The following is a 17195-nucleotide window of genomic DNA, read 5'->3' on the forward strand; positions in this document are numbered from 1 at the left end:
TGCACTGTGTAGCCTTTTTTAAACCATTAAAGGCAAAGGAATGCAATGATATATTAACCTACGGTAACAAGACTTGTCAGCCGTTCCTTTAACAAGAATTTTAAACCCTTAATACATCATGTAATGGTGTTCCTTCAGAAATTCAGAACAGCTCAATACAAATCTCATTTCTGTAAATTTGGCAGAGTCCACAGTAAATCAGATAGCAACTTGCAATATGTTAACTTACCCACTTGAGACCAGATCTCCGATTTGAAAGGAATGAAAACCGAACTGGTGCATGTTCAAGTGGTGTTATACTTTAGCAGAGAGCGAGACGGTAGGAGGTTGTGTCAGATTTTAGGTGTGCTGTGGAATCGGTCCAAACAGGCTTCCCTAATCTCTGCTGAGTGTGTTTGTTTGTCTCTGAATGTCAGAACGCCTTCGGGCCGGGAAGACAAAGTTCAAAGCAATGCAGATACACTTTTTATATGAGTCCAACTGTTAGATAAAACTGACACAGATTTACAGAGCAAATCCAAATATTGCAATATGGCAGTCAACACGACGGTTTGTTTCATGTGAAAATACCACTTTTTTTAATATATACAATATATAAAAGAGAATTCATTTGCAAAAACTGATTAACGCCACTTCTAACAAAACAATTACACATTCTTCTACACATATAGCATGATCTAAAACAATACATTTTGTAAAAAAAATAATAATAATAATCATTTCAAGGCATCATTAGTTCACCTTTTACTGCAGAAGCTGACATGGAACACGGATGGATAATTTATACAAACTTTATAAACCTGTCATATCTTCTTCAAAAAGGAGTGTATTCATATCTATATAGTCTATGATCACAATAACCACAATGTCAAGCGCCTACATTGTCATCTGCTGAGATCACAAAGATTAAACAAGTGTTTTTCAACTCAGAAAAAGAAAAAGTGGATGTTATCTAGTTTTGCCCCAAAAAATTATAAAACAATGACAGTCGGAATTATCCACTTTTGCTATAAAACCAAAAAAAAACTTTCAATGAACTTTTGTAAACTGAAATTTTGTGAATGACCTGTATTTGTTTAAGTTATTATTACTTAATTAAAACAACCCAACTTCAGTGTGATTGATATTGTTTGGAGTTATCGTTTTTTGCAAATGCACTCTTCATATGTATTCAATGTTTAAAGGTACAATGACATTCTTGGGAATTGTGTGCTTTGAACAGGAACCTTTTCTATTCTAGCATGACTGTGCCTCTGTGTATAAGGCAAGCTTCAAAAAGAAATGATTGTGTGGAAAAACTTGTCTGGTCTGCAGAAAACCAAGTCATAATCCCAGCTAAACACCTCCGGTGTGACTTTAAACCCAGACCTTGAGCCAAAAACTCATCACCAAACACCAACGACTTGTGGATACAGGTATTTTAGACACTTCCAAAATTGTTCCAACAGAAAAGGAAATGCAGTTTTGAAAACATGAAGTATCATTTCTGTTACCACTCATTTAAGGTTATGTAAGTCATTAGTGTTCGGTAATGATTTTTTTTCATACGATCTGCATTGAAAGTGATATATAATATAATATAATATAACAATATTGACTGCAGTGTTGAATGTTGATGTACTTCTGTCGAGCTGAGACAACAAATCTATAAACTCTTATTCAGATATGTGCTTAACTACAACACATTAAAATGTGATCGTTGCATTATGGGAAGGAAAAAAAAAACTAAATTCCAAAATTCTATGGAATAAAAGCTTCAGAACCGCAGATGGAGGCTCTTACCTCGTTGGTGTTCCAGCGATGTCTCTCCTTGGGCAGGGAGGAGCATTTGGGAAGGCATTCCAGAAGCTTCTTGGGCAGGTAGATTTTCAAATGTCCATGTTCATCTGTGAACGACAACAAAGCAATTACTGAACGTGGAGCGTGAGCGGGATTATTAAAACCAAAAGCCATTCTGCTCTCCAACGCCTAAAATACTGGGAGCTGTTTTTTTTTTTTTAAACAAAGATCCAATCATTTCTTTGTAAATTACCGAGTTGTTTGAATTCAGTGTCACTATTGCTCAAGGGACTCCTTTAAGGAAACTTCCATGCCCAGGTGTTACGTTTGCAAATTGCTGTGACAACCTTTTCAGAAATATAAAACTATAAACCAGGCACGAGACCTCAAAGGGGAGCACTCAGAAAGCAATGAGGAAAAAAAAAACAAACTTAAGATGTTACTGTGAAATGAAAGGGAACATATTTGGAGCACAAGGCGTGCAAAAGGCTTTCATCCAGAAATGTCGTGATTTTGTTTTCATTATTTTTTTTTAAACGCTCCCGTTCTTTCTCTCTCTCCCTTATCATGCCAGAGTGCCTGCTCAAATACATAACAACAAAATTGGGCAACAGAGCAAAAGCATTTCAAGGTTATTGATAACCGTTTGCATCAAGGGCTGAGGCTTCTTAAGGAACTCAATGTTTAGCCCTGTGGGAGAAGGTAGTTCCATATTGCGTGCTGAGCCTGCTTATGAATATAAAAAAAGTGAGAGAGATTGAAAGAAAAGGAGAATGAGAGACTGACTGAGATTTGTGGAGTGTGTCCTCGGTAAAAGACGAGAGAGATGCTGCAGATCTTAGCGAGATGAAGCCTGTGTGTCCATAGAGACACTGCTTAGCAACCACTCCCACTCTGGCTTTAAGGACAAACAGATAGCCAGAGGGAAAGAGACACATGAAGAGGGTTAGATCACTCTTCTGTTCACTGTCTTACACCAGAACCAGTGCACAGTGTTTGCGCCTTACCTGCGCGTGAACTTAAACCCGCACAAAACAAATAAATAAAAAAATCCCCCGTAGAAAATGCCCAAGTTCAAAACGACTTCTTTCAAATCAGAGCAGATCTGACAAACGCAATTGAGCCTGAAATATACTTTTTAACCAATACGTACATGCCAATGCTTCCGCGTTTGCAATTTAGGTACGCGCTGTATTCTCAAACTAGCCACAAGAGGCACTGACTTGCCAGTCATGACAATTTGATGAGAACTGCAGTAAACGTATCGACTTAAAGGGTTAGTTCACCCCAAAAAGAAAATTCTCCCTCATGTCGTTCCAATCCCTTAAGACCTTCGTTCACCTTCGGGACACAAATTAACATATTTTTGATGAAATCAGACTGCTATCTGATGCTCCACAGACAGCCACACAAAACAAAAAATGAACCAGGTCCAGAAATGTAACGTTAGTAAATACATCGGTAAAACAGTTGTGAAATGAGTGTCTCAACTCAAATTCTGTGATGCTACGATGCTTTTTTTTTGCACAAAGAAAAGCATAATTTACTCAAACTGTCTGCAACAGAGGCGTATTGTATACGTAATATATCATTTAAATCATTTTAAAATAAATGCAAAATGCTTAAAATCACAAACTTAAGTTCAGAATCTACATTATCATCAGAGCATTTAAAGTGGCAGAAGGCAAAACTGCAGAACAGGTGTTTGAATAAACAAAAATGATGTCTGTTAATGTGAACACTTTTGATGTCATGTCACTTCACGTCTTGGCGAACTCTGAGATTACCAGGGCGTTTTCATAAAAGAAAAATCTGAGGAGCAGGCGACTTAAGCTAAAGTTGACATTTGCTCTCCATTCAATCTCATTGGCGTCTTGGAGAAACTGTTGAGTTTGAAAAGATCTCATTTGTGATATGCCTTTTTATTCAGCGCCGTCTCTCTCTCATGGCAACAGTTCCTTCGGAATCTAATGACCGTTTCACATTATAAATTGGGAGATCTGTGGCTGTTATGCTTCAGCTAAAGCAAAGATTCAGAAGCAAAACACACAGCACATTCTCATAAGACAATGAATAAATGAGCAGGCTCTCTTGAAAAGTTCTTTTTCATTCTACGTAACTCAACTGGGATGCGTTAGAAAGGAACGAGGCGAACTTATTTACAGGGTAATTAAGACTAGACTATATATCCCTTCCTGTTCCTATTCGTTATTTTCGTCTCTCCCTTCATCTCCGTCTCTCTCTTTCCCTCTCTGTATATGTTTTGGCAGAACAAGCGAGCGATTCTGAGGACTGCCATTTAGTCTCATTGTTCTGCATCAAAGTAAGGGGCTTTTAAATGATGCTGACTCTGTCGGCTGTGGCTTTAGAGGCAAATTTTAATCACAGAGTCAGTCGCCGTCTGCCAAGCGCTGCCTTAAGCGTTCGCCTTTCTCTCTTTCACGACCGTCTCCCATGAGTAGCCAATGAGACGCAGAGCTGAGGGGAAAAGGCTTAACAACAAAGAAAATGAAAAACAAAACAAAGCTACGAACATGCCGCTAATACTCACACAGATATAAATGTGTGAATGTAGGTGGCAGAGAAAGATAGAACAGAATAGACTATTTGCTCCTTCTCATGTAAACAATTATAGGTGCACACAGGCGTATGCGCCCACCATAATTAATTATGAATGTATTAAGATAAATCGCTTCGGTTTCAAACTCTGCTGACATATAAAAACACAGTCACGTTCGACACGGACGCGTGCAAATGCCAAGGCGCCGTACCGGCATGTGGCCCTTGTCTAACTGATGTCCGACTCTTGATCTGAGGAGATCTTTGAAAAACACCTATCAAACCTGCCCTTCAAAGTAATGTCAGGCATCAGAGAGTCTCGTCTAAGCGAGGGATACAAAGGCATATCATAACTTAACTCTCAGCGTAAAGAGCTCTTTTAAATTTTCCTGAAACTCAGCCACCTTGTCAGCAGCTGTGAGTTGGGCAAAAGTGACTGATAGACCGAAGTGTTTGACAGGAGGCGTTGGAGGTCACCAAATACAGAACGTTCCAGGCTGAAGGAAGTGATGAACGTTCCTTCTTCAGCTGAGCGGTGCAAAGGCACTGTGGGATCTCACACTGTCAATAAGCAGCATGTTTGAACAGATCCCGCATGTGGCTTTAAGTGACCCCAATAAGAACAACAACACTGATGGTGACAGAAAAGCCCTAAAGGCAGTGGCTGAAAAGCAGCTTTATTTTCACTGAGAGTGTTTACATGACAAATGAGCTGAAGCGTGTTGCAGATTTCTTTATCCTTTTTGGAATATATTCACTGAAGGTGATAAAGATTTGGTCAGCGCCGGGCATTGACGAACCACACAGCTGATTGTCCCATCTAAAACCAAGCCTTTGAATATTTTGACAGACTAAACATAAAGTTTTTTACATTTTAGACACATTAATGGATTATAAAAGGCAGTAACAAACACAGCACATATTCTGGCTAAAAGTATTCATTAAAATATTTAAGATTATGATATTTACTGATAAAAAAAGCACATTTTATTACAATTTAATAAATGTAATAAAAATGTTTACCATTAAAACAAGGTTAAAAATGTAGCAGTAAAAATAAATAATTATTCATGGATTGTTACAAAGTTTTTTACACTTTATTGTAAGGTTAAATTCTCAATATTAGAATTTTTTTTTTTAATACATTTGAAATTTGCCTCAAACTTCCAATTTCCTACCTATTAATAACTAGTAAAGTAGTTGTTAATTTTAGGTATTGGGTAGAATTAAGGATGTAAAATATGGTCCTGGGCAAAATGTGCTTTATAAGCACAAAAAAAAACATCCAATATTTTAATAATAGGTACGTCAATAAGCAACTAGTTATTAGTGACCTATGCTAGGTCCCTATGCTAAAGTGTTACCATGTTTTTAAAGTGACATTGTTATCGAAAATGCATACGAGAGTTTCTAAATTTATCTATCCAATATATTCCATAATGACATATTTTAAAAAATAAAATAAAATTAACACAACCGCCTCTCAGTTTTTAATCCTCTTGGCACAATATAATCCTGAAGAGGTAAACCGATAAACAGGGTTTATAAAGAATAATCATTTGCAAAGGTGCCTGCTGAAATGTTTTGACATTTCTCGCACACATTCATAATTAATGCGTTTTAATTGAGCGGACGGATCTAAATGGCACAACGGGCTAACTGTGCAAAATGAGCTCTGTACTACTAAATCTGCAAAGGCACATTTCTGTTCACCCAAGGCAAGCACAAAGAAGGTCCGTCCTCCCGTACGTTCCCTTCCGAGGATTTCCGCAGATCTGCCTTCTTTAATGACTCTGTAAGCATCTATCGCGTGCACGTACATGGGCCGGTCTCGAAAACAGATGGAGCTTCGCCACTGCAAAGTGTAAAAAGACAAGAATGGACACAAAAACTTTCCACACCTCATCAGCCCAATGTCACTTTTTAATGAAAGCCTTCTCTTTTTCCATTAAATTGTCAGCTCTGACGGGCATTTTCTGTTCGCATTTGTTTATTCGCAGACTGTATTTTCCGCAGAACGCCATTTCACCTGCCGTAAGCGGTTTTGTCTCAGACCGCGGCGAGGTGTACGTTTCCAACGCTCCTTTAGAAACTCATTCAAATTAAGAATGGTGCAATGACAAATGCTCTGAGAGCGGCAAATCTGCTTCAGAAGGCAAATTTGGAGCCTGTCTGAATAAGGAGAGGGTGACATTTACAGATTTGATTTTCTCTCTACCTCATCATACGGCAGACACGAGCCCGCGCAGGGGTCGCTTTAGTGTCGGCCATGACTTTTTGATCCCATTTTGGAGAACGTGGGCTTTGGAGGAAACGTATTAAACCATCCTGATATAAGCACAGATTCAAGAAAAACTCCTAGCTCGAACCGACTCAAATGGAGGTCAGGTAAATCCCGGGCTGTTTCTGTGTAACAGATAAGGACGACAGCGAAAGACAACAAGGACACCTAAAGGAGTAAATGTTTTGGAGAGCAATTACGTCACTCGTTTTCGCCCGTTAATGGATCGATTTTGGCCCATCTGTCATATTACACCAAGGACCGCAATCTGTCTCGTGAGAAATGTTCCAGAAAATCAAATCTCATAGCCGTTCGCGTCTCAAAATGAAACTTTAGAATATAATTTAAAAACAAAACGCAAATTGCGAACCAGCACACTATAGATTTTACTCATCAACTGATTTTTTTGTTTTTTTTTCACCTTGATCAAAAATGTTGTATATATAAGAAAGCGAGAGAAAAAAAAATCTAATCCTCCGGTGAGATGAGGTGTCAGTTAATTATAAAACTTTGTATAATAAAGACTGAAAAATGCTGGGAAAAGCAACATTTACAGCTCCCAGTACAGATATTAAGGGGTGTCTAGGGAAATTTGTGCCTTTTTCCTCTATTTTTTTCAAACAAAATTAATGTGACAGAAATAAGGGCTCATTGCACAGTATTCCGAGCAGACAGGGAGAAGGATGGGACTGCATGTTAATTCATCAGCAGTGCTGGTAAACTTTTCTTCAAGTGGTCTTCCCTCAACTGCTTTATTAGCCGCATGAGTTGAAGGCGGGCTGGGAAAGAGGGAGTACTTTAACTTTAAAGCGAAAGTAGGAAAAGCTTTGATATGAAAGACGGCATAAGAAAGGAGAACGTAGCGGGTTGACACGGTCTTTTACTAAGCTGGCATTCCAGCCTCCATACTACAAGCCTCCTCCGCGCCTCTCTCCAGGGACTTGTGCGCTGCATGAAAATCAGTGGTATAGTTATCTATATGCTAATTTCCATGGGACGAAAGGTGAATATTCAGACGCCGGAGAGTCACACCCACAGCGTCTGGTCAAACACAACACAAACATCAAGACCGCACTGCAAAAAACAACATAGACACGTACGCGGATCACGAAGAGATCACATGCGTCTAATTTAATTATTAAGTTCACGTTGCGATGATGAATTAAGCTAAGCGAGGCCTGACCGATTACCACCCGTGCTTGATAAACAACTGCACAAGAGAAAATTATACAAACACAAAGTAGGGCTGGGCGAGCTCAATATTTTTCCAGATGTTGGCAACATTTAGTTACACTGTAAAAAATGACTGTGATTTTAACTTGAAAAAAAAAATGTTGATATGCAACAGTAAAAACCTGTGAAATTGCTACGTTTCATCTTAGCTTTTCTTATCATTTATGTTTATTAGGGCTGCATGTTACATGTAATGTCAAATTAATGTTTTTTGCATATTTCCTTTTAATGTTTGCACCCTAATATAAATAGGACATATGACAATTATATATGAAAATAGGTGGTTAATGCAACAACAAACAGAATTCTTTGAAGAACAAAGACACACACAGAAGATCTATTTTTACATATCAAATTTATTGCACCACCAGTTGTTATGGTTATTGTTGCCAGTCGCTGCATTTTCAGATTCGGACCCACATTCAAATAAGGTTGTCAATCCAGAAACTTTGCAGTGTGTAGCTAGGAGCGTGAGAAATAAAACTGAAATAAAATTGTGAATGGGTTACAAAGCGAGCAAAGAGTGCTTCCTTTATAATCACTGAAGCTGTCAATCACTTCAGCATGAGTTCACTGACTGAGCCACGAATTTGTCAATACTGTGTAATCAAGTCCTATATTACATTGTGTTTAATGAAAGAAAACACTAGCGTTTGGAGAAATATTGAGCGGATCTTGCTCACATGCTCATCAAACATGATTGGCTACAATGCTCAACACTGCAAAAACATGCTGTAAATAGAAACCATTGAAGCTCTATACAGAGCGCACACACACATATACATATGTGTGGTTAAAAAGGGTAAAATTGGCTTACTAAACTTTATCAAAATATTCCCTAATTTCATAACGTCAGCAACATTATTCCCTGTATTACCCAGCCCTAACCCAAAAGCATCCCTTTTGAAAAAAACAACTTTAGACTCCTACATCAAGCTCCGACCGACCGTAGTTATAAACCTACAAGCAGCTAAAGCGTCACATTGTGCTACGCGTATGAGAGGCGAGATCTTTTTCTGTATGCAATAAAATTTCTATTGAATTAGCAATGACTTGAAGGGTTGGACGATGTCAGTCAAATTGATTTAGCGTCTAGCGAAGCGCCTCAAGGTCACGAAGCTCGGAGCCAGACCTCGTCCAGAGAGAGTCTATAGCGTGAACGCTTTAAAGCAGCGGGCTGAAGAGATTCTTCAGTGTATCTGAAGAAGAGTTGAGAAGGAGGGCTGGCGTGACCTCCGGCGCCGGTCCTCCTCCCCGAACCCCTTTGAGGCAGAAAAAAAAAGTGAATCTTGGTGCTAATCTAGGGTTTAACGGCTCATCTTTAAAAGACCTGGCGGTGAAGAGCTGTTTTACTGTATCTGTCATGGCAGCTTGAGCAAGCATCACTTTAGAGAAAAGAGCAAAGCTTGTTTTAGGACGGGATAAAGAGGGCTGACAAAAACAGATCTCGAATCGATAGTGTCCTCTTGCTTTTGTGCCGCGATGATAGGATACCTTTTCTTTACTCGCTATTCCTTTTTTCCTCCGTGATTTGTGTTTCCCTAGCACCGAGGATGATGTTGACTGAATTCTGATCAACTCTGGACCACATTGCATGCGATGCTTTATTACAACTAATCACGCTCGTATAAAGCATTTTGACAGGATGATTGTGTGATCATGATCCTCATCATAAAAACTATAGTGACAGAGTGGACATAAAGAAGGAAAGATGAGGATAAAAGAACGAAAGGGAGGATGATAAATCTATTTTCCCCCCACAGGGAAATGGCCTGACAATGATTCACATTTCCTCTTAACAGAAAATAATGTGCCGTCCTAAAGCCATTAAAGGAAGCTTGTGTCCGGCCAGAGCCATGACATCATTTGGCACGCTGTTTTACCACCTTTTCTGATTCAAATGGGATCCGGGTCCAACTGGTCAGTTTCAATTTCACTCGTCCCGGCCGTTCCAAGATCAATACCAATCAAAGCAGTGATTGCTCTATTGTTCTGCTTAATACTACAGCTCCTTCACCAGCTCCAGGCCTTCATCACCATCAGCGGCCACATCTGCGCCATTCAATATATCATTCGGCAGATAGCTATCTGGCATTTGGCTAATGAAGACTGTTTATAGAGAGGAGATTATAAAAATGCAAAGCTTCTCTGTGCTTTTTTTAACACATTAAAAAAACATACATTTATGTCGTCTTTCTGTGTGGGAGCTGTGTTTGGAAATTTGAGTTTACATTTACTCATTTTGTCCGCTTTTTTTGAAAAAAAAGGTCCAAGGGATGTATTCACAAAATCAATATTTCTCTGATACGTTACAAAGGGGTCATACGGTGTTGTGTGTGTAGTGTAACGCAATGTGTTTATGCAGCTTAGGTTTCGGGAAAACACATTATTTTCCACATACTGTACATTATTGTTTCTTATCTAAGCCCTCCTTTCTGAAGCAGGTCTATTTGTACAAAACTCGTCGTTCTAATAAAGCGGGGTGTGCTCCGATTGGTCAGCTCTCCAGTGAGTTGTGATTGGCCGAATACCACAAACATCTGTCGGAAATGTTACTCCCCTTACCATAATGTGATGCGTGTCCCAGCATAATGACGCAAAAATAATAAAAGCCATTATAAAGGAGACGTTGATCAAGTGGGGACATAATTATTGATCATCACGATTGCTTAACATTTGGGCGGTATTATGAAAATAAACCCACTCTATGACATAAAAAAAGCTGGGGTTTGTTTAACGAGTCGTTTTGGGGGGTGTGGGAAAGTCATAATTTTTATACATTCATAAATAATTTGTTTTGAGACTTTAGTATTTGCAACTTTAGGGATCCTGTCTATGCACTAATAGCTTGTAACAACCCAAAGAGAAGGGAAAACTTGAAATCACGTCATATGACCCCTTTAAAAATGGCAAATTTAATAATTACTCTAAATTATTATTATTTTATTAAATTAGTTCTATGAAACCCTGGCGTTTAAAATAATCGGAATAATGCTGCGTGGATGTTTATACACCAAACTGATATTGTTTTAGTGCTCATTTGCCTAATCGCTATATTATTGACCTGTATATACTGAATACTAGTCATTGGCTGTGCAAGATAGATATAGGTTTCAAAAACACATCTTTGATTAAAGAAATGACTGTGCGGTTTACAGAAATAACGCAAAGTAAATAGTCACTAGATAATATGCAAATATATAACACACTCCAACAGACTGATATTCAGAGGCATAATATAAATGAAGTGGTAACAAAACATATGCTTCTGACATGAATTATAAAGCACAAGCAGGTTCTATAAACAGCACACAAATAGGCAAACACCAGCTTGAACCATTGTCTTACACCTGGACGCATAAAACCAACATGCAAATCCATGCAACACTGACTACCAAAGGCATTCAGAGACATAAACAAGACAGAGGATATGAGAATGCTCAAATACACATGGACTCAATCATGCAAATGAGTGTATGAATACAAATGGATAAAGAGTTGAGCTATGCATACAAAATGCACTTTAGAGTTCTGGCAAACAATTTGGTCCTGTTTTCCGCCCTACCCAAGTGCTCTCTCTCTCTCTCTCTCTCTCTCTCTCCATCATCACAGTTTAAAAAAAAATCATATTATCATCACTATGCTCTTCGATTGCTCCTTGTTTGTATTATGTACTGAACGTCTTTAGTCTTTAGACGACTCATAATAATTTCATCTTTGTGTTAATAACAACACGGTACACGAAAGCCATTTACACAGTGTGAGTATCCGAAAATGCATCGAAAGTGAGAGACAGGATTGGTAAACAACTTCTTTTCGATCTAGGTGCGATTTTGTCACAGGTTTCCAAAAACAAGAAGGTCAGGCTCCATTTAAACCAGCTGGACCTGAAAACAAGCTATGCTGCACTGGCTCGGTCGTGACTTACTCCCTGAGACGAGTAAACGAATGTGTGCTGGCACGCACAGATGAGGCATGATTGTTATGAAGAGTGACATAAGCCTCCGCCAAGTGAAGCGTCACCGGACGCCCGTCACGCTAGCGCTTGGCACAATTACCGCCGACTGTTTTGATAGCGAGAGTTGTTACGCAAGCAAAGAGTTCAAACTCCTCCAAGACAGGAGGCCGATTCTGCGATAGCCTCACTTTGGTGTCTGGGCATCCCAGGGGACCGGCGTCTCTCTCTGCTCTCTTCTTTGGTAGAGCAGTTCAGTCAACTGTTTGCATCATTGCAACACGAACAAAACCCCTCATTATTTGCAGGATCTCAATTAAATTTTATCTTAGCCAATTTAAAAGATCTGTACGGCAGCAACTTCTCTCTTAATTGCTAGGGTGTTTTTTTGGAAAATAAAGCCTTGGCTGATAAAACACTGAAGATATGGGATACTGCGTTTGTGACAAGAGAGCAAATTAATGCACTGTCATCCTTCCATTGAAGTAAGTCAAGAGATGATTCTCCCGAGGCTAACTGCTTCTTGTCCCAGAAAATATGCAATGGCATGACAAAAAAAAAATCTGCACATTCATATGATAGCACAACACTGGTGAACTGAACACACATAGGCCTAAAAGTAAAAAAACAGCACATCTAAACATATTCTAAAGAGACTGCATGATGTGCAGCATGGCTGCCTTAATAAGTGGGTGTAGTTCATCTGGGGATTTCCAATGGTGGAGTAAAAAAGGCTACGCTGGACACTAGGGAAGACGAGACGGGGGGAAGGAGAGGAACTGCAGACCAGGATTCCTCCCAATTAGCTCACTTCGACATTCTGGTTCTGTCCCAGTTGGCTCCCAAAGCTTTTCTTGGCTCAACAAAGCAAGAGAATCAGGCTGAAATGGGGTCCATGAAGAGGGCCGTCTGAACTGGATCTCCTTTTATCCTCACATTCCGACACGTCCAGGGATTCAAGGCTCACAGGCAACGTCTGCTTCTGCGTAATAAGAACCAACGGCCCATTTTATTTGAAAATCAACATGTAGCCTGATCGATGGATTACCAAAGGGTGATTAAAGCCCGAAACTGATTGCAAACATGGCCAAAGACAACGGACACGTCTATCCCTCCAGCCGCTAATTACACCGTTAGCCCGCAACAACTGGGCAGCAGAACTCCTGCCACTTAGTGTCCGTGCCGGAGTGTCTTCATTAAGTGAGTGTCTCTTCGAAACAGCCTCCGTCACTTAGTGAAATCACTGAGAACGGCTGGAGAGAGAGCGAAGCGCAGCAAGAACTCTCCAATGGGGAATGAGGATGCGAACACACCCTCATCCACACCCACGCAAGCCAACGCCTGGGCTCTGCTCAAAGAGCGCCGGGCGTTGATTAGCCATGACAACGAGCTGCTGCTTCCAAAAATATGCCGCTCGTTCCGGAGCAGCGTGGCCATGCATGAATAAACATCATCTGTAATGGAGCTGAATGAAAATGAGGCGCTGGCCTTTTTTTAAGCTGATCTACCAAGAAGGGCCTCTCCCTCCCGACTCCCTGCGCTAAAAGTCACCTGCTAGCTGAACGTTGGCTTATTACAAATTGCTTTGATAGAATTTGCTAAGCTCTTGAACCTGGTAAACACGCCAGGAAAACAACCATTATTGTGCTGAGAGCAAGGTTTTAGATCATATGCTCTAGAGACTCTGAAGTCTTGTAATAATTTGATCTTTCTCTGGTTTGGGCTCTGGTAATACTATAAAAAGACTCTTGATGAACTATACCAGCTGCGAGAATGAGGTTATACAGTATGTAAACGAATGGGCAGAGAAGATGAACAGCATTTCATAACATTGTCATGTTTTGAGGGATGCAGTGGAAAAGGAAGCCAGCTCTCTTACTGTTGTTGTCTGTGTCATCGCTGACACTCTTAGGAGGAACGTGGCCCGTGTAACCGACGGCGGTTCTGTACATTCGATCCGGATTACGTATTTTCTTCAGTCCTACAGGGGACACAGTGGGGGAGGGAAGAGTGAGGGGAGAAGGTCTGTGGGTACAACAATACAAAGCCCTCTACTTTCTATTCATGCAGAGGTCATTAATTGCTTTTATTCTCACCTTCTGAATGACCCCGACACATTACGACTGCGATGCTGCGATAAAGTTGCCCTGCCGCGAATGACTTGCTTCATGCACTACGGGTCAAAAGGTCATTTCGGGGGTTTATTTTAAGTTCAAGGAAAATAGCTGCTATCACGCTTGCGTCTGTGAGTCTAAAGGAGTTTTTCCACGTATTGCATGCGAGATGCGCACGTAGGTGTGCAATCAGCTAGGCTGGCGAGGAGCTAAATCTACACGTTGAATCATACCACACGATGAGGTTCTACTAATTTCTGTGGCTTGCTGGAGAAGAAAACGGAGTTGGCAGGGGAAAAAGGTGTTTTTCTGAACACGGATGCACGAAATTAGCTCAAAAACTACGAATTTAACTCATTAAATGGACAGTTCATCCAAAAATTTAAATGGTCAGCATTTACCCTGCCTCATGTCATTTTAAACCGTTTCTCGTGCTTTTTTTGAAGAACATTTTAGTTTTTTATGCGGAACATTTTTTAATGTTCCACAGAAGAACGTCAAATTTAGAATGCCATGAGGGTGATTAAATGATTTTTTTTTTTTTCTTATTCTTTAAGCAGACGCAAAACATACAGCGAGACATAAAAAGCATGCAAATGACTAGAACCGAAATCTGTAGACCATCCAACACTTTCATTTCTCCCTGTTGTCACCTAAACATTGGTAAACATGCTGTTCGTTTTCATATCGACTCTTTAACAGTGATGGTCAAGGATTTAGTACCGGAAGCACTGGTAAACAGGACACATTGCGCCCTCTCCTTCACGTTGGCTAATCAATCCATGCAATCAATAATTTAGGAAGGATATATCGAGGCAAATGAAACTTCTTCGGAGTGGGAGACAAGGCAAAAGAAAACACAGCTGCCTATGTACATATCTTCAGAAGGAAATTTACACAACCCAATTTGTCTGGAGGAGCCAGTAGTATCAGTTGTATTTTTTATGCTTCGTCACACAGATCAGAAACACCCAGAAGCTTCATTTTAAGCAAAACAGTGAAATTTCACTTTTCTGATAAACTGAGATTTGACAGGCGACCAAATATATACGGCTAAGCTCGCGCGGCCTGGGGTTCTAAACAGGTGAAGCATGCGAGTTACAGAATACGGAAAAAAAAAATTACAAAAAAAACGCGGAGAAAGAGACTCTCGTGCACTTTCTAGCCAAGGAAATATTCCAGAACACGACTTTGAAAACATCTAAAAAGCTGATGGGGTAGTGAGAGGAGCGCATCCTTGTATGTAAGCTGCCATCATCGTGTTGGCAAGAACCACTGGAGGATATGCTTCCTGTGTGGAGGAAGAGAATAGAAATGATCCAGGAAGCTGGCAAGAGCAAAGACTGTCAGATACAAATGCGTGACACAGTTTTAGGCCGTACGGGTCAAAAGAGGCAATGTTTTCTCCTGTTCTGTGGCAGCTCAAATAGGTAAAAATAGCCTAGAATCCTGTCCCCAAACTTACGTTCCATTATGACACATTTTTCTTTCTAAGAAGTAGAGCAAGAGCAAAGCGTTACCTGACTGGACTCGCACAGATAAATATACACAGTGAAACGTGAAGAAAGGTAATACCTTTTTCTGGCCAGGTCATCTCGTCATCGGCAATAGCAAAAAATTAAGATCTCCACCAACGAGCAGGAAACACAAGCGTGCTAAAGCCTATAGATCCGAAGTAGCGTGTAATTAATACTTTCTAGAAGACAATCCTATACGTTCACTAGAGAAACAAGCTCGCATGCACACTACCGTCCCACATAGGCGCTCTTGTGAGCTCACCCAAATCACACGGGGCAACTTCGTTCAAATTCCACTTTGATGGAATTCTTTAATAGGCAAGCTTAGTTACCACTCTTAGTTCCAGTGTGTGTGTGTGTGTGTGTGTGTGTGTGTGTGTTGGGGGTTTGAAGGGGGGTACTGATTTGCAAAGCTCAATAGCACCACCCTGTGGCTGCTATGGACCAAAACTTGCTTGACTGCCTTGATTTAGAAGAAGAAGGAAAAAAATAGTTGAATAAATAATTCAATGTTGACAAACTCGTGGCTGTTATTTTAAGCTATTCCGGGCCTAATTTTCCAACGTTACTCAACAATCAGCATTTTCTCACCCGGATGCCTTAGAATCAAACTCGTGCCTGACAGTTCATCTGGCCCCTAGAAAACATTATGTTTTCCAAAAGGCATCAAAGTAAACGGAATACGAGGAATTCTGAAGGCAAGGGAGCGTCTGGTAAATCATAAATGCGATCTGAATTATTTACGTCTTCCGTCAGAATTTGATATATATATATATATATATATATATATATATATATATATATATATATATATATATATATATATATATATATATATATATGCGCATTTTAGTCTAAAAGAATTTCACCAGGACGTGAGGAAACATTAAAAGCATCCCCAAAGAATGATGCACATGACGCACTCAGTTGATGCAAAGAAAGTGAACTTTAGATCACGACCATATAGATAGAAATTAAGTCATAATCGCATTCGGATCCAATTCTAGCGACTAGCAAAGGCATAAACTTGGTTTTAGTTGCCGAGCATGGCTTTAGCAAAGAGGAGAGACGTACCTTTCATTTTGCTGCCTCATTAAAATTCCGCTTCAATTTTTCCCAGCGTCCTTTCCGATCCAGTTTAAATGTGTTATTATCTAAGAAAATAACTGCTGACAGCTTCAAAACAGCAGCGGCCAAACAGTCACAGTTCTGGGGAAATATTCCACACGAGACTGAAGCATATCGAGCAGCTGTCGGTGGGTTCAGTCACTATGAGGGGGGTTCTGGTGGGGGTGGAAAGAAATCAATCACGTTTTAGAGCATCACCATAAATCTGCATTTATCGCTTTCGGAGTTAAAAGCGTCGCCCTGTTCAATGCGAAAGAAAAATGAAGTAGTTGACCGCGTTTGACTTCACGGAGCTCGCTTGTTTGTCAGCCCACGGGGAACGTGGATGCGGTGTGGAGGAATCCCACTCCAAACCAAACGCGAGTCATTTCACGCGTTCATTTCGTCTGATGCGCTCATGTGCGCGTCTCACTTACAAGAAAAAAAACACGTTTCTCTTCACCTAACGAAGGCTGTGGCTCGGCTTGACTTGGATGCGCGTGACTTTGAAAAACCTCTGTGCGCTTTGAGATGAAAGGAGTCGCGTAACGAACGTAACCCGTGATTACCTAACTCCGTTCCCGTTATTTTTATAGCCGTCTCAGAGATGGCTAATCCCATCAGCGCTTCAGCTTTTTTGCCATTTCGTG

The 17195-nt window shown here is 40.2% G+C and overlaps 1 protein-coding gene across 9 annotated transcripts in view; it reads right to left on the minus strand.

Annotated features, from left to right (window-relative positions):
- Positions 1–17195, minus strand: part of camta1b (calmodulin binding transcription activator 1b) — a 272140-nt gene that overhangs the window by 254362 nt on the left and 583 nt on the right. For 6 of the 9 annotated variants that reach the window (XM_043252306.1, XM_043252301.1, XM_043252300.1 and 3 more), the window contains exons 2-3: positions 13687–13788; positions 1783–1886 (exon numbers count right to left, since the gene is read on the minus strand). In XM_043252306.1, the coding sequence (XP_043108241.1) occupies positions 1783–1886; positions 13687–13788 (206 nt within the window). Of the gene's footprint in view, positions 1–1782; positions 1887–13686; positions 13789–16512; positions 16722–17195 lie in introns of all 9 variants that reach the window. The other 3 variants (XM_043252302.1, XM_043252304.1, XM_043252303.1) reach the window with 3 other exon arrangements.

The sequence above is a fragment of the Puntigrus tetrazona genome, chromosome 11, assembly GCF_018831695.1.
Source record: "Puntigrus tetrazona isolate hp1 chromosome 11, ASM1883169v1, whole genome shotgun sequence".
NCBI classification, from domain to species: Eukaryota; Metazoa; Chordata; class Actinopteri; order Cypriniformes; family Cyprinidae; genus Puntigrus; species Puntigrus tetrazona.